We start from the raw sequence: 26,465 nt of genomic DNA on the forward strand, positions 1-26,465 counted from the left end.
GGCATCTAATCAAAAGAATTTTGAAAAGCCAGACAACTTTTTCAGAGTAGCAGTCAAAATAAATAAATAAATAATAAAAAAAAGTAGAGAACAGCTCTCCCTACAGAACTTAATATACTTTATTTTACAGCTGTGAATGTATTTTACATTATGCCATTACGTAAAAATCACCATTTAAATTTACAGTAGTATAGCATTAAAGCATACTTTTTACAACTACGATGCTATTACATTCAGATATTTCCCACTGCCACACTATGGCAATGACATTCAACCCCACATAAAGGAAATGCTTTTGAAGTAGGTTTTCCAAAAGGTGACAGCTTCCCATCTTAGCATTAAGTGAACTAAAAAAATGAATGTTCTTGATAAACATTTTCTTCTTTCCTGAAGTATCAACTGTTTTTGACCACATGGAGTTCTATAGTTCCATGGAATCAATTCTGTGTGAACCAGCTTGGACGTTTTCTGTTTCTTTCAATGATCCGCTTGCCTTCATCTCGTTCTGTGGGCTTCTCTCCCTCATACAAGACTACAGTCTCAACAGTGGGAGCATTAAATGGCCCTGCTTCCTTTTCCTTTATTTGGATCCTTATGAGACCAGTTTCCATTTTAATTTTTTTGTAACAATAGCCACAAAGGACATGCTTCTGTTTCAGATTGCCACATTCAGGACAAACATCTATATTTGTCTAAAAGATAACAAAACAAGGGAAGTTTAGAAGTGAAGAAGTTGGGACAAACAGGGAAGAACTTCATAAAATGCTAAGAGATGGCGGGGTGAAGGTAATGAGCAATAGCTATTTGTTCCATTAAACCTCATTTCAATTTTAGTGAGATATATGATTTTCCCACAAGCAACCACATGGAATACTGCCATGCAAATTCCAATTTTACTGATATGCAGGCCTACTACTCATCAGAATAAAAAAAGAACCTGGTATCTCTCCCCACTTAAAAACTTAAAAGCAAAGATTTAGTAGTAGAGAATTGTAGTGCAATTTCATATTACAAAGACTTTAAAGCATACCACAGTTCCATTTATTTGTATAGCATCAGGTATAAAATTACGAACTAACCACTTACCAAACTAAGTGAATCAACTTTGTGTTTTGGGGTTTTGTTTTCTTACCAATTTGCAAAACGTATAGATTCTCAGGCCAAAAGTTAAGGGCTTGATCCTACAAAATGATCACTGGGACAAGTGTTTACTATAACAAGAAGTCCTTTTGAAGTCAATGGCTAAAGTATTACGCCTGGTAATGTTTGCAGGATTGGGCTCCAAAACACACAAGCTCATCTTCATATGCAGGATATTTAGCCATTTCACTCACACTGAGATGTATAAAGAGATTTCATATTTTATTGGTTTGGATCTCAACTGTACTCTTATTTTAAAATGTAGTTTAAGGTTGCATATTTTGAATGTAACATTTAGGATGTACTTTAAGTGGCATAAATATTTTAAATATATTTATAGAGAATTTCCAGAGAGGTTTTTCAAGGAGTTCTCACCATCAAGGAATATTATCTTTTTTGAGCTTTAGAAAATGATGAGCACAAAGTAAGTGTTTTATAAACATACTGCATTATTTAAAAAAAGTTATTTGCAATGAATGAGATGGCAAAGCTAACAGAAATTTGACAGATTACCTTGAGTTTTATAAGTTTACTAGGATGTCTTCTTCTGCAGCGGTTCACCTCAATAGTACGTCTCTTCTTGGGAGCTGCCATCCAAAAGATGCTATCTAAAAAGTTTGGAGCCTTGTTACTTTCTTCCCTAATATCTTCCAGTGGATCAGGAAGAGTAGCTGGAGCCTGAACAGCCAATGCTGGTGCTTCAGAAAACAAGAAAAAAAAAATGCGTCAGAAATAGCCTACAACTACTGAGTTCAGTTAATTGAATCCAATGCTTTTGCAATATGTTACATGGCAAATTAAAATAGTGCAGTTTACATGAGCATGGCTCTGCTGACCTCTTAACTTAATAAATGTTAAACTTGTAATGTTATAAAAAGAAGGAGAATTTCTAGGACTATATAAAGATTGAATTAAATACAAAAAACTTCATTAACACACAGTTCAGGTTTTTGCTATGGAACAATACCTTCTTTTCCCATATCCTTCTGGAAGATTGGACTTCAAAACCCTAAACTCTAACATTAGAAAACTAGGAAACATTCACTTTAAGTCTCCTTATTTATCTCTGAAAAGAACTGTAGCACTACAAAAAAACACAAGCCACAAACCTACAAAATTCACAAGAAGTACAGTTAAGATTCCTATTCACACATGACTACCGCCATACAATCTAGTTCTTCCCTAGATTCAATTCTGCTGATGAAAATGTGGGTGGTTACGCAGGTTTGTAAACTGACTTCTTCCAGTCTTTCAGATGACAATACAGTAACTCGGGGGGAGGGATAGCTCAGTGGTTTGAGCATTGGCCTGCTAAACCCAGGGTTGTGAGCTCAATCCTTGAGAGGGCCACTTAGGGATCTGGGGCAAAATCAGTACTTGGTCTTGCCTAGCGAAGGCAAGGGGCTGGACTCGATGACCTTTCGAGGTCCCTTCCAGCTCTATGAGATAGGTATAGCTCTAAAAATAGTAACTCCTCACTTAACATTGTAGTTACGTTCCTGAAAAATGTGACTTTAAGCGAAACAATGTTAAGCAAATCCAATTTCCCCATAAGAATTAATGTAAATGAGGGAGTTAGGTTCCAGGGAAATTTTTTTCACCAGACAAAAGACATATATATATATATATATATATATATACACATATATACACACACACACAGTATAAGTTTTAAACAAACAATTTAATACTGGTACACAGTGATGATGATTGTGAAGCTTGGTTGAGGTGGAGGAGTCAGAGGGTGGGATATTTCCCTTACTGCTAAATGATGAACTAGCAATTGGCTGAGCCCTCAAGGGTTAACTCTCTCACTCTGCAAGGCAGCAGGAATGGAGGGAGATATGCGCATTCCCTAAGTACACTGCCTTGTTAATTAGATCAGCTTGCTGAGACCACAGCTGCTGCAAGCTCCCTCCATCCTGAGCCCTGCTCTATGGAAGATGGGGTAAGCGGGGTGCAGGAGCAGGGGGGGACACCCTGACATTAGTCCCCCTCTTCCCCACCCCCCTGGCACAGCAAGCAGGAGTCTCGGGGAGCAGCTCCAAGGCAGAGGGCAGGAGCAGCATATGGCAGTGGGGGGAGGGACATAGCTGAACTGCAGGCAGCTACTGCACAGGGAATTTAGGGGAGCGGGGAGCTGATAGTGGGGCTGCCAGTCCACCCTGGTTACAAGCCCCATCAGCTAGCTGCAAGGGGCTCTTCCTGCAAGCAGTAGACAAAGCAGGCGGCTGCCAAACGACGTTAGAAGGGAGCATTACACAACTTTAAACGAGCATGTTCCCTAATTGATCAGCAACGTAACAACGAAACAAATTTAACCGGGATGACTTTAAGTGAGGAGTTTCTGTAGTCTCCATGGTTGGATTTACAGACTCATAGACTTTAAGGTTAGAAGGGAACATTGTGATCATCTAGTCTGACCTCCTGCACATTGCAGGCCACAGAACCTGACCCAGTCACTCCTGTAATAGACCCATAACCTCTGGCTGAGTTACTTAACTCCCCAAATCATGATTTAAAGACTCCATATTACAGAGAATCCACTCTTAAACCTGCAAATGACCCATGCCCCATACTACAGAGAAAGGCGACCCCCGCCCACCCAAATGTCTACAATCTGACCCAGAGGGAAATTCCTACCTGACCCAAAATATTGTGATGAGTTAGGCCCTGAGCACGTGGGCAAGACCCACCAGCCAGACACTTAAGGCTTCTCTGTTAGGGTGACCAGATGTCCCGATTTTATAGGGACAGTCCTGATATTTGGGGCTTTTTCGTATATAGGTGCCAATTACCCCCCACCCCCGTCCCGATTTTTCACTCTTGCTATCTGGCCACCCTATTCTCTGTAGTAATTCAGAACCATCCCCATCTAGCATCCCATCACAGCTGCTGCTAGCAGTCACAGATCGGCTACATGCCATTGTAAGCAGTATCCTCATACCATCCCCTCCATGAACTTATCAAGCTCAACATTGAACCCAGTTAGCTCGCTTGCCCCCACATCTCCCCTTGGAAAGCTGGTCCAGAACTGCGCCCCTCTGCTGGCTAGAAATCACATGATCAGACAGGCATCCATCGCGCACCGCAAGGGAAACGGGACTGGGAAGGGGAAATGGTCTCGCTAAGCTACTGGACCGAGGCTGAGAGGAAATGGGTCAGTTCTGGCTCCGCCACAGACTTCCTGTGTGCCCGGAGGGAAGTCACTTGCTCTCGCGGAGCCTCGGCTCCCCATCGGCGAGGCAGGGACGATAATGCCCGGTTTGGGGGGAGCGGGAGGGCAGATCTCTCAGGTCCTGCAAACCGGGAGGTCGGGACGGAGGGCGCACAGCCCAGGCAGCGCAGCCTCAAGAGCTCGGGAGCCTGCAGCTCAGACGGGGGCAATGCCGGGAGTCGACGCAAGGGGTTGAAAGCCTGGCCGGGCTCTACCTACCCCAGGGAGGGGCGGGCAGCCCCCGCAGGAGACTCCGCTCCAGCTGCCCCCAGCAGCGCTGCATGAGCCCGCGCAGTCCGCGCGCCGGAGACCAGAAAACCACCAGCGCCGCCATCTTCCCTTCGCGGCGCAGACAGAGAGGCCGCTTGGTCTCGGGAGAGCCCGCGGGGCAGCCTGGGAAAGCGAGTCCCCTACTCCTCTCGCGCCCGCCAAGCTCCAGGGCGCAGGACTGCCACTCCCAGCATTCTCTGCGCAGCCCTCCACACAGCCATCGGACTACAAGCCCCAGCATGTCTCGCGATCGCCCCAGGGAAGCTAATTAGCGCGTGAAGACGGGGAATTCCCGGCATGCCCGCGCAGCCTCCCAGTCTCCGCCAATCAGGGGTCGGAGTCGGTGTACGGTGGGAGGTGACTCAGGCCGGCGGCGCTGCAGCGGGGCTCGGACCAAGATGGCGGCGGAACGCGGCTACAGCTTCTCCCTCACCACGTTCAGGTAGCGGTGAGATGGGGCGCGGCGGGGAGGTGGAAGCGGCGGTGCCGGTCTCCGCGCTGCTGCGGGGGGCGGGGGCTCGTGGCCGGGAACGGGCGGCAGCGTGGGGTGGGATTTGCACAGTCATCGCCCCCTCCCCCATCTCCATCCCGGGCCCTTCCGCTGGCCTGGGGGCGGCGGGAGTTAGATGGGGCCGGCGGGCGAGGAGGTTTCACTTTTCAGCCGGGCCGCCCTGGCTCGACGGGAAGCAGGAGCCGGACGCCTGGGTTCCGCCGCTGACACCCCGGCGCTGCCATTGCTGTGAGCGGAGCTCAGCGCCGCTGTAACCAGGCCCCAACCCAGCCTGCCGGGGCCTCGCTCCCCGCCCCGGGGGACGGGTTTGGCCCCGCGGCGGTGCCGATGCGGGTCAGCGAGGGGTTTCTGTGAACGGACAGTAGCTGGGGAATCCGGACCCTGCTTGCCCGAGGACCGGTTTAGAAAGTGACCCGAGTCCTTCACAGGGGGTTGGAGCGCGACTCCATAGTGGGGTTCCTGGGCTTGTCTGGCTGCAGCGGGGCAGGCAGCTTGCTCTGGGTGCGTGGACTTGTATGTAGTAGGACGGGAAGACGGACACGTTAAAAACAAACTTAAACAAAATCCAAACCCCCCGCCGCGCTAGACGGCCTCCCTGGCTCAATTTGTGTTTTGTAAAACTTGATTTCTGCTCAGAAATACCCACTTCACGTAAACCAACAGAGGAAGCAGACTTGTTTTTAAGAAAGCTGCTTCAGAGTAACCAGAAACACTCCACGGAAGCACAAAAACAGAAACCGAAAGCGGGAATCTGCAACTCTAGAGTGCCTCCCTCCAATAAGATTATGTGGGCACTTTCTCAATTATAGCAAAGTGTTGACTTAAGCTCTATTGAAATACAGCAGATGAAGCATTTCTGTATTAAATTTAGAATTTCCCTTTCATTTCTCTTCCCCCGCCCGCCCCCCCCAAAAGTAAAAACTAATACTACAGGTCACTATCCTTTACATCACATTTACTGTTTTTATGCCATTATCACAGTCCAAAAACAAATCTGTTCTTGTGCAAGCTGATGTTCAAACCACTTTGGTAGTGTCCAGTATTATATGTATGGATCTATTTGCCGATGGTCATAGCCTTTGTGTGTGTTTTTGTTCAGGACAAGGTGTAGAGAGCTCAAAATACATATTGCAGTATTTACTTCTTATAATTCATAGGCAAAAGCATAGGAGTAGATTCTTGTTTGCTGGGTCACTTCTCTAAAACCCATTGTTGCAGGGTCACAAACATCATATCAATATTACATCTATAGAATTGTCCCCTAAAAAGTTTCACAAACTACGTACATTTAGCATCACTTAAATGCAGCCACTTCTGGGCTGGAAGGCTGCAACTAGCTGTTATACACCACACTGTAAAAGGGTGGTTGGGTGAAGGGAAGACTTGGCCAAGTACATAGGGCTGACTTCTGTTCCTACAAAAAGTACAGTGCTCTCTTTGATGTCCACAAAAAGAGGACAAGACCACCAGTTTTAAAGTGTAATTCAAAAGATCAGATAAACAGTACATTGGATGGCCACTCAGTTTACATAATCACTTGGTTAGATGAAGGTCTGCCTGTTGTTCCAAGAAGTCTAGGTATTTTAAGCCTAATGGGTAAGCACTAAGATGACCCTGTATAAACAAATTCACTTTAAGCCTGGAACAAGTGATTGTTTTATTCACCCTTCTGTGGAATTTTTTTTTTTTCATTACCATTCAGTAAGGGTTGATGTGGTGGCCTGTTGAACTGCCAGTTTTGTAAACCCACACTAGTAAATTCCCTAGTTTGACTATGAGGATGAATAAGTATTTTTCAGTTGTCGAATGTGGCCCAAACCATCCTTCAAAAATCTGTATGGTAAAAACAGACAAGGGGGGAAAAAAAATTGACGTGACAATCATTCTTCCTTGAGTCTTCTGCTTCCTTGGGTTTGCCAAGAACCAATGCCCTGCTTCTAAGTGAGACCATTAAATTAAGTGCAAATCTCTTATTAATAGAGACCTGTGCAGATACAAAAATGTATATCCACATCCGATCCGCAAAAATTGTCTGTGAATATCTGTAGATAGCCATGGATTTGCAGAGCTCTAAACAGCTCCACAGGTCACCACGCAGCAGTGACCTGGGGCGGGGGGCTGGCCTCACCCGTCCACTTTTCAGAGTGGCAGATCCCTCCCCCTCTTCTTCCTCACCCCTCCCCTGCCCTCCGGCCAGGCCAGTGTGGAGCCCAGCCGGGGAGCCTAGGCAGCCGTGGGGGTGGGGGCTGAGAGCAGCCAATGGCCGTATCCCTGCCCAGCTGAGGGTGGGTGGAAGGTCTGCGACTCCGTACCCGCTGCCCGTGTGGCTCTCCCTTATCTGGCGCCAGTGTGGGGAGGCGGGGGTATGCCTAGGAGCCTCAGCTTGGCCACAGTAAGAGCCGGTCGGGCAGGTGTGAGAAACCGCGGCACGGATACTCCACCTGCCCTGGGCACGGGCCGGGGGCTGCTCAGGTGGAGGATCTGCCATGGCTCACCACAGCTGACCCCCGAGCTCTTACCATGGCTGGACTGGGGCTCCGAGGTGCATCTGCCTCTCCCTCCACCCCCTCCCTGGTTAGGGAGAGCCACGCTGGCAGCTGTGGGAAGTCTAGGTCCTTCCACCTGCTCCAGATCCCTGTGCAAATACAAAAATTTTATCCGCATCCAAGCTGCTATCTGCAAAAATGGTCCATGGCTGTAAAGCGGATACCCGTGGATTTGCAAGGCTCTACATATTAATTGAAAATAAAATGGAGTAAAGTTGAAAAGAAGGGAACATATGCTTTTGGGACCTGCTTCTTTGTGTTTTACTTGGTTTCTAGAAAACAATTTTCATCAGGTATAGTGCAAGTAGGCATCACAGAAGATTCATGACAGAATTCTGCAACAGCAAAATCTATGGTAAACCAATCCAGGTCCTCTACAAGCTAGAGTAAGACTTCCAGACTTACTTTCCTTTGTGATCTGCCTTACTTGATGCTAGATCTCAAAAGGTGAAAAACAAATGTTGTATATTTGTCTATCTTTCAAATGAAGACTTGAGAATATTTTCTTAATAAAGTATCTTATAGCTGAATTGTATGTGTTCTTTTTAGCCCTTCTGGTAAACTTGTTCAGATTGAATACGCTTTGGCAGCAGTTGCTGGAGGGGCCCCATCAGTTGGAATTAAAGGTATAAGAAATTTTCAGAGGTATATTAAGATGTGACTAATCCAATGCTAGATCTAATGCTCTGGGTTTTAGTATGATGCATTGTCTGGAAGGAGAATCTCAACAGATTTTCGGCTATTTGAAAATGCATATTTCCTAATTACTCTGCTGAGGTCTAGGGAAAGGTGATTTATAAAATAGCATGGAATTTCATTTTTTTTTCCTTTTTAGATGAATTTTCACATGCTTTTGGTTGGCATCATATCTCCAAGCGTTGATTTTCAGAGAAACAATTTAAAAAAGGGGAAGGCTGAAGAGAATATAAATACTGTACAAAGATACATTTATGAGGAACGTACATTTTGAGTAAATATTCTAGTTTAGAGGGAGATTTAATAGACATAAAAATCTTTCTTCTGATTCCTAATCCTTGGGTAGGTAGTTCAGTTTTGAACTAATTTACATAACAATTACACCTAATGTAGCAATTGCTACAACTTCCTTATATACATTTTAAAATGGTAAGAGAGATGAAGGCGGTATGCTCGGCACCTATGTATGGTGGGGTAGCTGCTCTCAAGGATGACTGCTTAATATGCTAATGTAAATCTTAAGAGCTATGGGAAGGTGGGAAAATTTTTCACATGCTAGCAAAACTGTTTCGTGCTTCAGCTGCTCTTGATAACTGTTTTATATTGAATGTATAAACATAAAAATGTCTTTTTCTTTCCAGCTGCAAATGGTGTGGTGTTGGCAACTGAGAAGAAACAGAAATCCATTCTCTATGATGAAAGGAGTGTACACAAAGTAGAATCAATTACTAAACATATAGGCCTGGTATATAGTGGCATGGGTCCTGATTATAGGTATGAGAACACTGCTGCTGTTCGAGAGGGTGTTTGTATTGGTCTTGATTTAGATCTTTTAATTCATGAAAACTGGAGGCACTGGTGCAAATAGGCCTTTCTGATCTCCAAGCTCTCCCTCATCCATTTCCCCAAGAATATTGAAGCCATCAGTTGTCTCTTAATGGTTAACCATGATGGTGGTATGTAATATAATGTTATAAATTTTTTCTTAACACAAATATCTTAATTGAATCATAAATATAAAAACATTTATACTTAATTGAATAAAAAATAGAGAATCAAACTTTTATGAAAGAAATCCTTTCAAATCAAGTAAGGTTTCATGTTTTCTTATGTCTCAGAGTGACTTTTAAGTTGGTGCATAATATATCCCAGTGGAACACATGTATCCATTCCCTTAGATCACTCTGGCACTGAAAATACAGAATTGTTTAGTCCTATGTTATAATAGAGCTTTTAGCTTAGGTGTCATAGATGTTTTAGCTTTTTCCTATAATTTAAAATTTTTGGTTTTGCTCTTTTGTAGAGTACTTGTGCACAGAGCTCGGAAGCTTGCCCAGCAATATTACTTGGTCTACCATGAGCCCATTCCAACAGCTCAACTAGTACAGAGGATTGCATCTGTGATGCAGGAGTACACACAGTCTGGGTAAATAGTTCTTACTAAACTAGCTGCAATGTTGTCTGTTCTTACCAAATATTTTTTTTACTAAAATTTCTGCTTTCCTGCCTCAGGGCTGCTTATCATATACATAGGAAATTACCCTTTTTGTTCAAGTTTCCCCGTCTGTAAAATACTTATCTAACTCATGATGATTTTCGTAAGGTGTTTTCTTATGTGAGGTGAAAGATGCTGTGGAAGTTTATTGTTAATTGACACTTTTATGCCTAAAAGGGAGGGAGGACTTCTCTTGGTCAAGAAATGTTCTTGCAGTGTAGTTTGGGTGAGAGGAACTGCTAGCTGTCCATGTGATAGTGGGTGGAATGTACTGTTAAGTGTCTTGAAAGTGTGAAGGTCATAGATCCCCATATATTTTAAATTTGTGGACTATGGACTTCCCCCATTCACTGTTCTTTTTTAAAATTTTATTTAAGAAAAAGGAGGCAATGAGATGCCCTTTTGTGTATTACAATGCTAAAATGGACAGATTTACTATGGTTATCTTATCTTAATTAGATTGTGAGGAGGAAGGATTTTATAATGGCTAATTTAGTTATAAAAATGAATATTGGGAAAGCAAATGATACATTTAAGGGTGGTCTTACAAACTTTTAAAATAGATAATTTTAGATTTAAGCAATGGTTGTGGGTTTTTTTCTTTCTCTCCCTGTAGTGGTGTACGTCCTTTTGGAGTATCATTGTTGATATGTGGCTGGAATGAGGGACGACCATATCTATTTCAGTCTGATCCGTCTGTAAGTATGTTGCAATTGTAAAATAACTGAGTATTTGGCTTTTAGAGCGCTGTTCAAAGTGTTGTGTGCTTGTGAGGTACCCTCAGGGCAGGAAGACTTTGGACACTGAAAAAGTTGATCACCTTAGGAGGTGATCAGATTTCACCTAATTCACATGGAACATGATCAAAATTATTTATTCACACTTGCAGTGCAGGACTGTAAACTTATTTTGAAAGTCCACTGTTCTGTGGCCAAGCATTTTTTTTTAAATATATACTACTTGTATTTCATAGAACTGGATGAAATTTTTCCAACAAAACTTTTTTGGGTGAAAAATGCAGACTTGACAACACGGAAGTGTTTCATGAATTTGTGTTAATTTTGCCTAGTCTTTCATTTAAAAGAGACACGTACCCACCAGTCAATATGTTTAATTTCAGTACCTTCTAAACAAAACATTTTGCTTTTTCAGTTTGAAACAACTTTTTATTTTGAAATTTTCTTTTTATTTAATTCAAAAAGCTTTTTTTTAAAAAAAGCTCAGAATCAAAACAAAACATTTCATTTTGTGTAGAACAAAACGTTTAGTGTGACCAGAAGTGTATTTTTTTTTTTTTTTAAACTTTGGAACTTGCTGAAATTTTGTTTCTGGTTTGATACAAAACTGATTTTTTGTCCTGACTTTTGAGAATTGGCAGCCAACCAAGAAATATATTGTTCACAGCTCTAGTATTCAATGAAGGAAATTAGTCATTGTAATGATACTTGATGAAATCTAAAAAACTGAAATGTACCTAACATATTAATGTAAAATTTCAAAGGCTTTATGGCCTTGGAAAAGTGATATGAGTATATTTTATCCTGTTCGATGCATGCAATTTCCACTGACATTAAAAGGAGTTCTTGCTCAGATTAAGAGCAGCATGTGGCTCTGAGAGGCAAAATATAGTTTAAATAATGCATTACAAAACAGCTATGCAATTTCATTTATCATACAATAATATATAAAATGCACTGTAATAGATGGTGTAATTGTCTCCCATCTTTCCCAATAGTTCAAAAATTTTCTCTGTTCAACGAGCCACAAATAGAAATGGTTTTTAATCGCTGTTTCTTTTTGTTTTTGTTTTTCATAAAATTCACCTTTCAAGGAAGGGGGTAAAATGTCAACTGAAAGTACATAGTATCTTAAATAAAGGAATATTTGTACTTTCTTAGCAGCAAACATTTAATAGCCAGTCCTCAAAACCCCTTCTTTCAGAGTCTTGTATAGCTATTAGGCGCCTTAAATATCCAAACCAAAAAGTTTTCATAAGAAACTATTGTATTTTAGTTTACAAATCAGTTGAGTGATTAGTAAGTGTTAGATTAAATAAATCACATGAAAATAATTCAATGTGTTTTCATCTATCCAGGGGGCTTACTTTGCATGGAAAGCAACAGCAATGGGAAAAAATTATGTGAATGGAAAAACTTTCCTTGAAAAAAGGTAACGCTTCTGCATTACCTATCAAACTCTTAAAACAGTGGCTCTCAACCTTTCCAGACTATTGTACCCCTTTCAGGAGTCTGATTTGTCTTGCGTACCCCCAACTTTCACCTCCCTTAAAAACTACTTGCTTAAAAAATAAGACACAAAAATACAAGTGTCACAGCACACTATTAATGAAAAATTGCTTACTTTCTCATTTTTACCATATAATTATAAAATCAATTGGAACATAAATATTATACTTATATTTCAGAGTGTATATATAGTGCAGTAAAAACAAGTTACTGTTTGAATGAAATTTTAGTTTGTACTGACTTCACTAGTGCTTTTTATGTAGCCTGTTATAAAACTAGGCAAATATCTAGATGTCCCCTGAAAACCTCTCCGTACTCCCTGAGTACATGTACCACTGGTTGAGAGCCACTGTCCTAAAATATTGATATGTACATCTGTATTAGCTAAATTCAGAATTTCACAGCCAGATTACAATGTGTAATCATTTACAGTATTTTAGATGTTCTGATATTTATAATACAATGTTAAAGTGAAGATACTAGAAGTTTGAGTAAAACTGAAAGAAAAATGTTTCTGCTTGTCTAGCACAAACTTTTTGACTGGCCTGGCTGTGAGGGGGTGTTTGTTAGAGGGCAGGAGGGGAATGGTCCAGTGTAACAAACAGGTTATATTCAATATCTTATAAGTTTGAAGTGGCTTTGTTCTATACTGTCAGGTTAATGGAATAATTCTAATCCAAGTTGCATGTCTGTGAAACTCTAAATACATGAGGATTCTAGTGGTCTTTGAGAGAATATTTTAAGCATCATACAGAACTGTGATCTCATTCTTTTTTGTAGATACAACGAAGATTTGGAACTTGAAGATGCCATTCACACAGCTATCTTAACACTAAAGGTTAGAGAAATACCTTAAATAGGTTTTGTTGTTGTATGAAATTATTGATATAGTTAAGGAAATTCTCTTTTCTCTTTAACAGGAAAGCTTTGAAGGGCAAATGACAGAAGATAACATAGAAGTTGGGATCTGTAATGAAGCAGGGTTTAGAAGGCTGACTCCAACTGAGGTTAAGGATTACTTGGCTGCGATAGCATAGTAGTCAGCAAGACTGTGTGGATTCACACGGATCTTTTTAATTTTTGCTACCTAAATGTTTTTGTTTGCAGTTTCTGCATACTTATTTCTACATGGTTTGTCTGACTGATATTTTAAATATTATCCATGCAAATGCTCTGGTCCTAAAACTGATATTTGGAATCTTAATACAAAGAATTATTCCCATTGATACATGGAATCTTTGTACATGAAATTGTACAAAAATAAGTGTTATAATAAAAGCTTATAAAAGCTAATGAATAAAACATACAAAAGGCACAGTTTTGTGCGGAATGTTTGTCTTCAATTTTCTATATAAAGTTCAATTTCAGTATAATTATTTTATTAAGGAAGCATACATTTTAGTAACAAGCACATATAGCCTCAGCCTTGGAGCTATGCCAGCCAAACTAAATTGATATTACTTTTAGTTTTTTTAAACACGTGTGAGAGCATGTGAATATTACTTAGCATTAGGACTTTATTTATAGTGTAATATAAAAAAGCCCATACAATTGGCTTCAGTGAAGTTTGTCCAAACATGGAATTATCTAATCTCTGTTACATATAATGCAGAATGAGCCAAGTCCTCCAGGTATGGTGTGGATCTCCCATGTAGTTCAGTAAGAATACTGCTTTTGGAACACTAGAATGATTGAACCATCAACTTGCATGTCTGCTAATACAGGTGTTCTGTTACTGGAGCATTTTTCATAGCTCAAGAACTTGCATTTTTCACAGTTGAAGTACTGTTGTTTGAATTGATGTGGGAAAATAAAGATCCTGCTAGCTATCAAGCACACAGTATTTTTCCAGTACTATCAATAAAATTCTACAGTAGGTGGAAAGGAAAAGGGATGCCTTAAAATAATCATTGAATCGTGCTTAGCTATGTAAAGTACCCTTGAAGTGTTAATCTAACTTGCGTGAAGTAATGGGACACTTGTGTCAAGAACTTCTTTAGAAGCAACAGTGAAATTGTGAATCACAAGTGTGAGACTGGGTACTCAAGTGTTTTATTTTTAGACAAGTTTTGGTATCATTTCAAAGTTATGTAGAACTCTGAATTTGCATTACACAAGAAACATAGAAGCAAATATATTTTTAGTGCACAAAATAATCTGATCTACAGTCCTTCTCAAAGTGAGTGCTATTGGCGGATTGTTTAGATTACCTAAAATTACGAATATCTCTCACTGACATTAAAATGACCAAGCGCAGTAGGTACATAGGATCATTTTCCTTATGTAAAAGAGTGGACAGATACTTAGGGCTTATCTACACTGCGATGTTGTCAATGAAACTTTTCTTTCACAGGTACTTAAAAGCCCCCCATGAAAGACACAAGTTTTGCTAACACAAGTGGCAGTGTGAACGCGGCTTTGTCGGCAGGAGCGCTCTCCTGCCAACAAAGCTAATGCCACTCGCGGGGCTGGAAGTATTTTGTCCCGATAAAAATAACAGCGTTCATACACGCTGACTTAGCGACAAGGCTGTGTCGACAGTCTTGTCGCTAAAAGCTGCATAGTGTAGACAAGCCCTTAATTTGGTAGGCTGCTGGTGTGAAAGCAACAACCAGGTCTGCAGAAACTTGCTTGTAAACTACTTAACTCGTGTGACAGTGTTCCAGCAGTTCTTCCTTGGGCCTTTCTTAAAGGACTCCTACTAATTTAAAACATGGTGATAAGTAGGATCTTCTGTAGCAGGTAGCCTTGACATACATGTCACAGCAATAAAGTTGTGTCCCAAAGACTGCACTTAGATTCACCCAATCCAGTTCACTTTTACTTTCAGTCTTTTACTCTCAGAAGCACTAATTTCACTCTCAAATGTCTTCGAAGGAAAAAAAAAAAAAAAAACAATCTTAAATTCATGCCTTCAGTGCCCTCAAAAGCCACTTGGAAAGGAAGAGAATAATGTGCTAATTCAAAAGCTTCATCTACTATGTGGCAGAACGGCATACCAGCACATCTCTCACGCTGATATCTTGTACTCTAGAATCTTACCTTTTGTAAAGGAAATGTAGGGCTAGAAAGAACCTAAAAAAGTCATCTACTCTGTCCCCCTCCACTGATGTGCGACATACTTAGATGGTCCCTGACAAGAGTTTGCCGTGACAGGGATTCCACAACTTCCCTTGGTAATCTATTCCAGTACCTAACTCTTTGTATAGTTAAAAGGATTTTCCTAATATCTAACCTGAACCTTCCTGCAGATTAAGCCAATTATTAAAGGTAAGACAAGTAGATATGCAGAACAATTGATCAATCCTCTTTATAACAGCCTTTAATATATTTGAATACTATGATTAGGTATTCCCCTCCAGTGTTCTTTTCTCAAGACTAAACATGGCCAGTTTTTTTTAACCTTTCTTCATAGGCCAGGTATTCTAAACCTTTTATCATTTTTGTTGCTCTTTACTGGCCTCTTTGTCTACATCTTTGTTAAAGTGTATCCAGTGTTGGGCATCAGTGTATTTCACCTAAGGTCTCACCAGTGCATAGTAGAATGGAACAATTACTTCCTGTGGCATACATACAACATTCCTGTTAATACATCCTAGAATATTAGCCTTTTTTGCAATTGAATTTTATTGTCTTATATTTAATGTGTGATGCACTATGACCCTGAGCCACGATGAGCCAGTTATTTCCCATTTTGTATTTGGGCATTTATTTTTCCTTTGTAAGGGTAGTACTTTTCACTTGTCTATAGTGAATTTCATCTTGTTGATTTCAAACAAATTTTCCAATTAGAATTCAAAAGGATTTTAATTCTAATTCTGTCCTCCCATCTTGGTATAATCTACAACTTTTATAAGCATGAATTTATTAATGAATATATTGATTAGTACTGGACGGAGCACAGACCCATGTAGGACTCTACTAGATGTGTCCTCAGAGTTTCAAAGAAAACCACTGATGACTACTCTTTGATATGGTTTTTCGACTGGTTGTCTACCCACTTCGTAGACCATATAGACCACATTTCTTTACTTTGGTTATGAAAATGTAATGTGGGACTCAAAAAATTACTAAAATCAAAATATGTCTGCAGCTTCCCCCATCTACTAGCCTAGAAACCCTGTATTATGAAAGTCTTTGAACAGTGTGTAATTGATGCAGAGAGGAGACTGGAACAATAGCTCTAAGGGATGTGAACTCAAATAACCATACTGATATTTAAATCCTCACTGGGTAACTATTCATTCCTCAGCTAAGGCAGGAGAGGGAAGATCATGAATCTGCAGAGTTTACATGGAGAGAGGTGATTTCCCCCCCCCCCCTCCTTTGGACCCCTAGTCAAGAAAGAGGCATGTCCAAGGATCCTAGCAGCATGCATGGGCATCTTCCCATGGGTATATCAATGGGAAGCCAAGCTCAAAGCCCTGTGAAGCTCAGATGAGTGCACACAATCATATTTTGAGCATCTGCACAGCCTACGGTGAGGAGTATTTCATTTTAATGATTCACACAGGCAGAGCTTGGTAGAGAACCACCACCCGTTTTCTTCCATCGTGACCCGTAGCTTACTCCTACTGTGGAAACTACGCCACTGTACCAAGACAGCTGCACTGAAAATAAGTCAATTTAAAATAATTGCCTAATCTTTATGGAGTCTTTTTAAAAGGTGTTTACCCTTTGGCCTAGAAATTTTTAAAGATGATTTTTAATGGAAAGTTAAAAATACATGTAACTAGTGTACACTTTTTAATTTTTAAAATTGGTTATTTTGAAGTGATGGTAATTTAGTTTTGGAGCATGTTATCAAATGCAAAAATAAAGAGCACTTCAAGAGTGAAGTATATTTTGTGGTAAAGTATACAGTGGTGCTAGTCTCCAGCTGGCACAGTTTGTCTTGCATCTTCATGAATATCAAAGTCTTTGGCTATAATCCACTAGACAATAATCTTGGAAACAGCTGCTATGTCATTCTCTAAAATTGCAGCCTCTAAACCACTAGCAGAAATGTATGGTAGCTAATGTGTGAGATATTGGCAGCAGAGAGACTAAACAATATTGGAGGGGAAAGACAAAGTTAGAATTGTTCCAAGTTTGATTTCAAATAGGGTTTCATGTGTGGCTCAACAGATGTACCAGAGCCTAGAATTGCATTGCAAAACTTATAAAGTTGTGATGTACAGTGCTGTAATGTGAATGCCACAAAAAAGCAAAAGAAACAAACAGATGTTCTAACTCCCCGTTCCATGTGTTGACTTACATGATCTTTCTTCAGTAAGGCCCCAGTCCTGGAAGCTGCTCTGCTCCTCCAGACACCCATGCCAGTTTGGATCACTAACAATTCTGCCATGGAGTCACAGACAGTCCCCTTAAACCTTTCAGTCTATCTTGCCATCCAGACAAACTAGACTTATTGATAAATGGTCACATCATACAAAGGTTACTTTTGGAGTGATCTGTCCATTCAAAATGTCTTTCAGGGCAATCCAGGAGGCAGCTCCTGGGGATCTCTGGCTTCAGTTTAGAGTCTCTGGTCCTTTAGAGTTCAAACAGCCAGAAAGACAAGAAATTTTCCTATGGTTTCGTTTTATTTCCTTCATTCAGCTTTCATGCCCACAGAATAAGCTTCCTAGCACCTAGCATTTCCTAGGTATAATTGGGTCATTAACCAATCCTTTGGATTGCAATGGTCCTTGATAACCCATTTTATTTTGACAGTTATTCTGGATGGGTGGAGGAAGGGGACCCATGCCTGAGTTCACAAGGCCAGAGTAAACATTTTCAACGTTATAAAGCAAAGCTTAAGTATTTTCTTATAGCAGGGAATACAGACATTACAAGTGAGATTAATGCATCCAACAACTTACAAGCATTTCATAGAGTCAAAATACATTCTTACATAGGCACCAACTCTGTGGGTGCTCCAGAGCAAATAATTAGCAGGTGCTTAGCACCCACCTGCAGCTGAGTTCCCCTGCCCCACCCGCCCCCCAGTGCCTCTCCCCCGCTGGTGGCCCCGCTGATCACTCCTCCCGCTCCCTCCCAGAACCTTCTGCCTGTTACAAACAGCTGTTTTGCAGTGTGTAGGTTGGCTCGGGGAGGGAGGAGTGGGGTCAGGGTGCACTCAGGGGAGGGGGTGGAAAGAGGTGAAGAGGCAAGGTGGGAAGAGGTGGGGGGGGACAGGAAGAGGCAGTGGTTTTGGGGAAGGGATGGAGTGGGGGCAGAATGAACAGGGGCTTTGGGGAAAGGGTGGAGGGGAGTAGGGGTGGGGGCAGAGTAGAGGCAGGGGCTTTGGGGAAGGGATGGAGGTGGGGGAAGGACCTGGGGCGGGGGGGGAGTCGAGCACCCCCCCTCCCCCGGAGGGGAAGTTGGCACCTATGCATTCTTATAAGACTAATACCTATTTTGAGCATAACTAACATATTGGTGTTAACTGTAGTGCAAATTTAAACTGAGGCTGGAGGCCTTGATGGCATCAGGTGGTCAGATCTTAGCTAATGTGTGCAGCCTGGGCAAGAGCTGGCATTTGGCCTGCCAGTGTCGCAGTATTGTTTATGGTGACTGAAGGATTATGATGTGGCTAGGGTGGCCAGGTGTCTGGTTTTCGAATAGAAAGTCCAGTCAAACAGGGGAGCTGACAGTGTCCGGTGAGATCTACTGACTGGCACCCAAAATCCGGTAAATGCAGGTGTGGAGGCACCAAGTCATCACCAACATCAGCCCCTACTCAGCCAGGGCCACCTCCTACCTATGTTGGGCAACTACAGCTCCCAGCCCCGGCTCTGCAGGCGAGTCCCTCCAAACTTGGGCCAGTGAGCAATGGCGGGAGGGGAAAGAGGAGTGAATGGGGGTGAAGCCTCAGGGTGAGGGGTGGGGCCTTGGGGAAGCAGTGGGGCTTTGGGGGAATAGGCGGGGCAGCAGAGGTTCCAGCACTCCTGCTGTTGTATCTGGTATTTAAATATTACAAAGTTGGCAACCCTGGATGTGGTGCAAATTTAAACTGAGGCCGGAGGCCATGCTGGCATCAGTCAATTAAGAGTGGTCCGGATTTGGAAAAAATGATTTAAAACCAGTCTGAAAGATGCAGGAACTCCCTGGAGACTGGACCACAGCTGATGTTTAGTATCAGCACAGCATAGTCAGCCTCCCTCCCTCTTTCTAAAGAATTTCACAGAGAATCTCGTGCATGTTTGCTTGTATATTTCTACTAGTTATACCAGGATGGTCCAGGTGTCACCCCTTCGAACACTGAGGAGCAGAGATGTCCTTGTGATCCATTGGGTCTCAAATAAGGAAGCTCCCATAGTGGAGGTAGAGGCCCTGCATTCTTGTTTTGGGCCTTACAAATCATAAAATCGTTTCTTGTCATAAAGGGTAACTTCTGTGCTGTCGCTTTTATGAAAGATAATACTGATCCCTTTATTCTGATTTGTTTCCCCCCTTACTTTTTGAATGCTATTTTTAGAGGGGGTAGAGTGCGGGGTGAGAGATCATGAGCTGAACTAACTTGAAAGGTCGGCAGGATGTCTGGGGGCAGCGATTTGTGACATTCTTCCGGAAGCAGAGGAGGGAGGGGGAATCTGTCTGTTGCAGCCTGAGGTACATAACATGGCCTATTCTGGCAAATGCTAAAGTAACTCTCTCTATCCAGAGGAAGAGAAAAATTATATCCATTCCCTTCTTGGGAGGTTAGTTTTTAGAGCTATCGAACAGATCTGGGTATGAATGGTAGCGGCAGGATAAATTCTCTGTAATGCACCCCTCACCCTTATAGCCCCCTAAAGTAAATAAAAAACACAAGGTAAGAATGAAGGGGTTTCAGCTTATCCCTACAGTAAAGCCCTGGCCTGGATCGCTAGGTGGCGCTGCAGGCGGCTGAGAAGGTAGAGCGTGTGGCAGCCAGGCTGGGTTTCCGCTTAGCTCGCCGAAAGGGAAGGGCCGGAGTGGGCCTTGCCATTGGCTTTCTATGGATGGGTTTAGGGGGAGCAGCTGCTGTTGCACCGGGGGAAGGAGCGTGGCATGTGCCGCGGGGCTGATCCCCTCCCTTTCCGGTGTAAGTATTGCCCACGCTCGGGCTGCGGCGGGGACCCTGAGGAAGGACAGCCGTAGAACAGCGTGATGGACTTCAGAGGAAAACCCTCTTCCCAGGAGGGGGAACACTCCGAGACTAACGCACGGGCCCGGTGAAGGGATTTACCTTCATCGAGAGAAAGACTGAGGGTAGCACAGTTGGGTCGAGATACACCAGTCAACAAGACTTCCTTGCTAGGGACACTCCCTCCATTTAAGGAGACAGGAGCCCAGGCAAAACCCTTTGGGGATCCAAACGCACCTCACTCGGGGTGGGGGCTCTTTTTTTAAAAGCAGGTGGAAGGGCCTGTTTAGACGGATGGATGGATTTGGCTGTGTGGCCTTTCTCAATGAGATGTCTAACCTGCTACATATTTTTCAATGCCCCTTTATAGCGCGAGTCTGCAGCCTGAGACCCCTGCATTAGGGGAGGTTTTGTGCATTGGGTAAAACTACACAGAAGAATCACCTGAACTCAGGCATGCAAAGGAAGCTGCTCAGTGCCAATTCCTGGGGCTAGTTACACGCAGTCACGAGCTGCTGCTGGGTTAGTGGCGTGGCGTGGTGCGGTTTGATTGCCGGGGAAGTGGGTGGGAACCTGCTCAGCAATAAGCAGGGGGCGAGCCCTCGGAAAGGGGGGGGGGGGAGGAGGGTGCTACTTGCTACGGGAGCAGCAGCCGGGTATTTAAATCATTTTGCCCTGGCTTAAGATGGTGGCTTCGCTTCCTCCCTGTCTGCGCCCATGTGATTTCTCCAGGTGGTGTCTGCTGCAAGGAGAGCAGTTTGTGCTGATAGGGTTACCACACGTCTGGATTTTCCCGGACATGTCCGGATTTTTGGGACTCAAATCCCTGTCCGGGGCGAAATCCCAAAAAGCCAAACATATCCGGGAAAATCCGGCGCCGCTGGGCCGGGGGCTGGCCCGGGGCCGGCGGTGCTGGGCGGCCGGGCGGTGCGCCGGGGGCCGGGCGGGGCGCCGGGCCGGCGGTGCCGGGTGGCCGGGGGGGGCGCCGGGCCGGTGCTGGTGGTGCTGGGCGGGCCGGGGACCGGGGGTGCTCGGCCGGGAGCCCGGGGGCCGGCGGTGCTGGGCGGGCCGGGGACCGGGGGCGCTCGGCCGGGGGCCGGCGGTGCTGGGCGGGCCAGGGGTGGTCGGCCGAGGGCCGGGGCCGGCACCCCAGGGCCCAAGCCGACCCAGGCTGGAGCCACCAGGGGGGCCAGCCTGGGCCGCGCCTCCTCCCCCCACACCCCCCTTACCTGCTTCAGGCTTCCCGCTAATCAAATGTTCGCGGGAAGCAGGGGAGGGGGTGGAGACTTTGGGGAAGGGGCGGGGGGTGGGGGCGGGGCCCCGTGGAGTGTCCTCCATTTGGAGGCACAAAATATGGTAACCCTAGTGCTGATACACCCCCAGCTTGTGCTGCGTGCTCCCGTCCTCTGCTCTTGTAGGGGCTGTAGCCGGGGGGAGGAGCAATGGCACCCTGCAGGGGCTTCCAAGTGAAAGTGTTGGGGCTCAGCTGAGGGGTCTGGGTGCTGGGGGAATGGGGCTTGGTGGGGTGGGGGTTTGAGTACAGGGACCTCAGTGGGGTCTGCAGGCAGGGGGGCTGAGTGCCAGGGGCACTAGATGCAGGGATTGAGGTTCAGTGAGGTGGGGTTTGGGTATGGAGGGGTAGGGGGGTTCTGAGTGTCTGGGGTGAGGCTTGGTGGGGGTGTCTAGGTATGGGAGGTCCAAAGCATGAGGGTTAGGCAGATGGGGGAGCAGCTCCCTGCACAGTGACCCCTCCCCCCACAGCTGAGGAGGGTTGGGGGCAGGAAGCAGGGTAGGATGCTGAGCTTTCTGCAGCTGGGGGAGATTTGTGGGGGTGAATCTGACACCGCCCCAGCAACTCCTTGCACGGGAAGAGGAAGTCCCACTCTCTTCTGCCTCCAGCCCAGCTGGGATTAGCAGCTGATCCCAGCTCAGTGGCTGGGGTGTCCCCAGCCCTGTGGTGATTTACCTCTCCACCGGCTGCTCCGGTGTATGTGTCTGCGCAGCTAGGGAGTGTGGCGTGACTGCCCTTGCAGCTTCCCTGTCAGAAAGTCACATTTCAGCGGGGAAGCAAAGAAATCTGTGGGGGACATGAATTCTGCACACGCGCAGTGGTGCAGAATTCCCCCAGGAGTATACAGAGCTGGTTGTTCTTCATTTCTGCCATGTTGCACGTTGGTCTGACCTTACAATGATGACAATGTGATTATTTGCGTGCATTTAATTTTTCCTGTTATGAATTGTGTAGCGATATCAAAACATATAGCCAACACATTTATTGCAAAACTGAGTGTACTCACTGGTCGGTTTTATGTACAGATGCAAATGATGGCTTGGGAGACTGGGAATCAAGTAGGATTATTTTAACATAAACTCTGGAGTGCTGTTGTGAAGTGTCTGGGTTTTGTGATGAGCAGCACTGAAGAACTGGTTTTTCAGATATGGACGGAGGAAGCATCAGGCAAAAGGGGCAGCAGGAAAGAAGACTCATTTAGAAATGAAAAGAGAACATTAAGAGTGATGTGAGGAGATTACATTTGATTAGATAGGCAGTAGGGAGCCAATGAAGGTACTTCAGGAGTTTCTAAATGCCATCTTAGTGGTGGGAGAGGTAGATTGTTTTGCTATTTTCTTTATTTTTTTGTGGTGAAGAGCCTGAAGAGATTGAGTTCGTCATGTGACGATGATGATGATGGATTGAATAAGGATTTTTGTGCTTAGAAGATTTTTGGTGATATTGGGTAGAGATAGTTAGTTGTAAGTGTGGCTTCAACTGCATATGGGCTCAAAGATTCCACAAATCTGGGCTCAGAACCTGCATTAGCAGATCCATATTCAGGGGGAGTGCCTAGTTCCTGTGTCTGGTTCCAGTTGTCTCTGTCATCAACACCTGGTTCTCTTCAACTAGTGTGCATCTAACCTTGTCTGAAAATGATAGGGGGGTGTATATGTGTATTACCCTGTGGTAAATACAAAAACTACTTGCAATAATATTTGATGCTCTGTGTTCTTCTCCCCCCCCCCCCCAGAAGTCTTCCCATATTAAGTAACTGATCCTTTCCACACCATGACGAAGTAGGTAAATAATATTCTACCCATTATACTGATTGGGGGGGAAGGGGGCATGGGTTGGTGCGGAATGACATGCCCAATGCCATACAATTAATCTGTCACAGAGCCAGTTTACCATACAGGAGTTCCTGGATCCTAGGCCTATAGTCAATCCACTATACTACACACCTTGTAATCTGAAACTCTCTCTTAATTAAAGGTCAGCCATGCAACAGTCTTCTAGGTTTACTTGCTTAATTAGCAGCAGTTCTACAATGTAACGAGAGACAGGAGGCTGTCTTTAAAAATGGTAAAGCACAATGAGCTCCCAGGGTGCAGTACAAGCAATTAAAAATAATAATTAGAACGATAGTGTGTAAACTTAGGGAGAGGGTGGCGCCTTAGAGCACAATGAAGCTTGTATACATTTGATTGTGTGAATAAGCTTAGAAGTGAGGGCTGAGTTTTTCAGAAACGGTTAGGGATGTTGGACACGCAAATAGAAGAATCATGGAAGACACCTTTTTAAAGGCCTGGATTTTTCTGAAAACACTGAGAACTCGTCTGCAGAAAATCAGGCCCTATCAAATCATTAGTCATTTTTTTTTTTTTTTAAGAGCTTGGCCAAGGTGTTACAGTTTTTAATGCCCACGCCACATAACTATGGTAGTCATTGCACAAAATCCAGTGCAAAGCTCCGATGTATGGTATTGGAAAAGCCTCTTTCTATATTGTCTTTGTCACTGAACTTGTAGTAATGATGATCTCTTTTGCTTTCATCTGATAGAAATAATGCTGTCAACATGTCTGTGCAGTCATTGCTTTGTGAGAGAATCGCCGTTGCTAAGGAATTAATGAAGAGAGCAGAAGCCCTTTCCAGATCACAGAAAGGAGGTATAGAAGGTGGAGCAAAGCTATGCAGCAAATTGAAGGCCGAGTTGAAATTCTTGCACAGGGTGGAGGCGGGGAAGGTGGCCATTAAGGAGTCCCATCTGCAGAGTACCAATCTCACACATCTCCGAGCCATAATTGAGTCAGCAGAGAACCTGGAGGAGGTCGTCAGTGTCCTTCATGTCTTTGCCTATGAAGACTGCTTTGGAGAAAAGCAAATGCTGGTGGTAGATGTTGTTGCAAATGGTGGCCACACTTGGGTAAAAGCAATTGGTCGAAAGGCTGAAGCTCTTCACAATATTTGGCTGGGCCGGGGCCAGTATGGCGACAAAAGCATCATTGAGCAGGCGGAGGACTTCCTGCAAGCGAGCCGTCAGCAACCAGTGCAATATAGCAACCCCCATATTATCTTTGCTTTTTATAATAGTGTGTCCAGTCCTATGGCAGAGAGGCTGAAAGAGATGGGCATATCCGTGCGGGGAGACGTAGTTGCTGTTAACTCTTTGGCAGAGCACTTGACTGAAGAGAGATACTTAAGTGCCAGTGAATCTGATGAAGAAAGCCCTGAGGTCCTGCAGGTGACCAGAGTAGACCGGGAGAATTTAGTAGCCAGCATTGCGTTTCCTACAGAGATCAAAGTAGATGTGTGCAATAGGGTTAACTTGGACATCACTACTTTAATTACATATGTCTCTTCCCTTAGCTATGGTGGCTGCTACTTCAGTTTTAAGGAGAAAGTGTTAACGGAGCAGGCAGCACAGGAAAGGAAGGAGAGAGTCCTGCCTCAGTTAGAGGATTTCATGAATGGCAAGGAGCTGTTCGCTTGTGAATCCGCAGTCAAAGATTTTCAGTCCATCTTAGAAACTCTAGGAGGACCTGGGGAGAAAGATCGAGCCATCTCTCTCATGAAGAGAATTAATGTGGTGCCAGACCAGCCCTCTGACCGTGCCTTAAGACTAGTGGCTAGTTCAAAAATCAATAGCCGCTCTCTAGCCATCTTTGGGACAGGAGACACTTTAAAAGCCATCACGATGACCGCAAACAGCGGTTTTGTTAGGGCAGCAGCTAACCAAGGGGTTAAGTTTAGCGTGCTTATCCATCAGCCAAGGGCACTGACTGAAAGCAAAGAGTCTGTTGCCATGCCTTTACCAAAGAATTGCACAGCTGATAGTGGGCTTTGACTAAGCCATCTAATTAATTACAGTCATTAAAATAACTGTTTAAACCTGCTGCAGTGGAGGCAGTTCAAGAAATAGAACTCTCAAAACAATACTTTTTTTTATGTGTGCCAGATCCTGATACGTGTAGTAATTTACCTTCAAATGAAAAATTCAAGAAAATAGTAGTTGTAATGGATAAAGAAATATAAGTTAAAAAACGTACATCCTCTGTATGTGGAATTTTTGTTCTCAACTCAATAGAGTATACAATAATTTATTCATGGGAATAACTGCATTTCAGTGGAAAATGTTAACTGTGTTCTACCTTATTAAAAAGTTCAGTTAGAAACTCAAGCCAAGCGTGCTTCCAGTGTATCTGTGCCCTGTGACGGTTTCATCCCCTTTTGAGGGACTACAATTTTTAAAAAGGATTGCAAAATGTAAACAAATAGGATAAGTAAAAGGGTAATTTGATTTTTCATTTACTGGATAAAGTGAACTACTAGAAAAACATGCACCATGTTAAACATGTTCAGTATGCTAAAGAATGATTGTAATATACCAACTGATCATGTGTACAAATGCCAATGCCCAGCTCCTCAATGGTATTTGATTTCAATAGGAGTTAAATTCCTAAATGCCTTTTGAGGATCTGGTTCTAAGTCTTTAACCTCTGTTGGTTTTAAAAAGTGTATATCTGGACTGTAGTACGGAAGACAGACTTAGGAGTTTTGGCTATAGCTTAATTTCCCAGGAAAAAACTGAAATTGGAGTTTCATTGGCACTTTCACTTTTTATTAATATGCCAGGGCTTGCGTGGGGGTGCCTCTGGCAACCTGATACTGTAGCTGCACTGAAGAAATTCTCCCCCTTCTCCTTGTGGGCTGTTTACATTTCCTATGTGTTGCTGAAGCAGGGGGCAGAATCTCTCCCAGTGTTCCAGCAGACAGAACTCTCTTGTATTGAGCCACCCTGGAACCAATGTCCAAGCAGAGTGCTAAGGAGCACTCTATTGCTGAAGGTTCAGAGCCAGATTCTTCGATCCTGCTGTATTCCCTTTTGTTATTCAGCAGCCCAAAGGGAATAGAAATCTCCCTTAGGTCCCCTGTGTGTGTGGGGGGGGGCGGGGGGAGATAATGCTGATTTGGAGAAA

General features: G+C 43.8%; 3 protein-coding genes across 10 annotated transcripts; 2 read left to right on the forward strand and 1 right to left on the reverse strand.

Annotated features, from left to right (window-relative positions):
- Positions 1-97: 97 nt before the first annotated feature.
- On the reverse strand, positions 98-4,941 carry MRPL32 (mitochondrial ribosomal protein L32). Its single transcript, XM_054019169.1, is given in 4 exon segments — positions 98-692; positions 1,654-1,838; positions 4,577-4,883; positions 4,885-4,941. Coding segments are annotated over 4 exon segments (789 nt in total). The 5' UTR covers positions 4,927-4,941; the 3' UTR covers positions 98-437.
- Positions 4,942-4,959: 18 nt separating this feature from the next.
- PSMA2 (proteasome 20S subunit alpha 2) lies at positions 4,960-13,436 on the forward strand. The gene is made up of 8 exons (XM_054019170.1): positions 4,960-5,069; positions 8,234-8,310; positions 9,022-9,154; positions 9,684-9,806; positions 10,492-10,573; positions 11,971-12,044; positions 12,902-12,959; positions 13,042-13,436. The coding sequence occupies exons 1-8, from the start codon at positions 5,026-5,028 to the stop codon at positions 13,156-13,158; spliced, it is 708 nt and encodes a 235-aa protein (XP_053875145.1). The 5' UTR covers positions 4,960-5,025; the 3' UTR covers positions 13,159-13,436.
- Positions 13,437-20,037: 6,601 nt separating this feature from the next.
- C2H7orf25 (chromosome 2 C7orf25 homolog) lies at positions 20,038-25,666 on the forward strand. 8 transcript variants are annotated; one of them, XM_054019367.1, is made up of 4 exons: positions 20,182-20,338; positions 20,584-20,735; positions 23,240-23,289; positions 24,049-25,666. In XM_054019367.1, the coding sequence occupies exon 4, from the start codon at positions 24,065-24,067 to the stop codon at positions 25,331-25,333; it is 1,269 nt and encodes a 422-aa protein (XP_053875342.1). In that variant the 5' UTR covers positions 20,182-20,338; positions 20,584-20,735; positions 23,240-23,289; positions 24,049-24,064; the 3' UTR covers positions 25,334-25,666. The 8 variants fall into 8 exon arrangements, with proteins under 8 accessions (XP_053875343.1, XP_053875342.1, XP_053875339.1 ...); XM_054019364.1 differs by having other exon boundaries at positions 20,182-20,735; XM_054019366.1 differs by having other exon boundaries at positions 20,182-20,735; positions 23,243-23,289.
- The last annotated feature ends 799 nt before the right edge of the window (positions 25,667-26,465 follow it).

The sequence above is a fragment of the Malaclemys terrapin genome, chromosome 2 (assembly GCF_027887155.1).
Source record: "Malaclemys terrapin pileata isolate rMalTer1 chromosome 2, rMalTer1.hap1, whole genome shotgun sequence".
NCBI classification, from domain to species: Eukaryota; Metazoa; Chordata; order Testudines; family Emydidae; genus Malaclemys; species Malaclemys terrapin.

Excerpts from the sequence above, each read along its gene's own strand:
- PSMA2 (XM_054019170.1), top strand. The coding sequence starts at position 5,026 with ATGGCGGCGGAACGCGGCTACAGCTTCTCCCTCACCACGTTCAG. Across the intron at positions 12,045-12,901 it reads AAAACTTTCCTTGAAAAAAG|ATACAACGAAGATTTGGAAC; the intron begins GTAACGCTTCTG and ends TCTTTTTTGTAG. Across the intron at positions 12,960-13,041 it reads CAGCTATCTTAACACTAAAG|GAAAGCTTTGAAGGGCAAAT; the intron begins GTTAGAGAAATA and ends TCTCTTTAACAG.
- C2H7orf25 (XM_054019368.1), top strand. The coding sequence starts at position 24,065 with ATGTCTGTGCAGTCATTGCTTTGTGAGAGAATCGCCGTTGCTAAGGAA.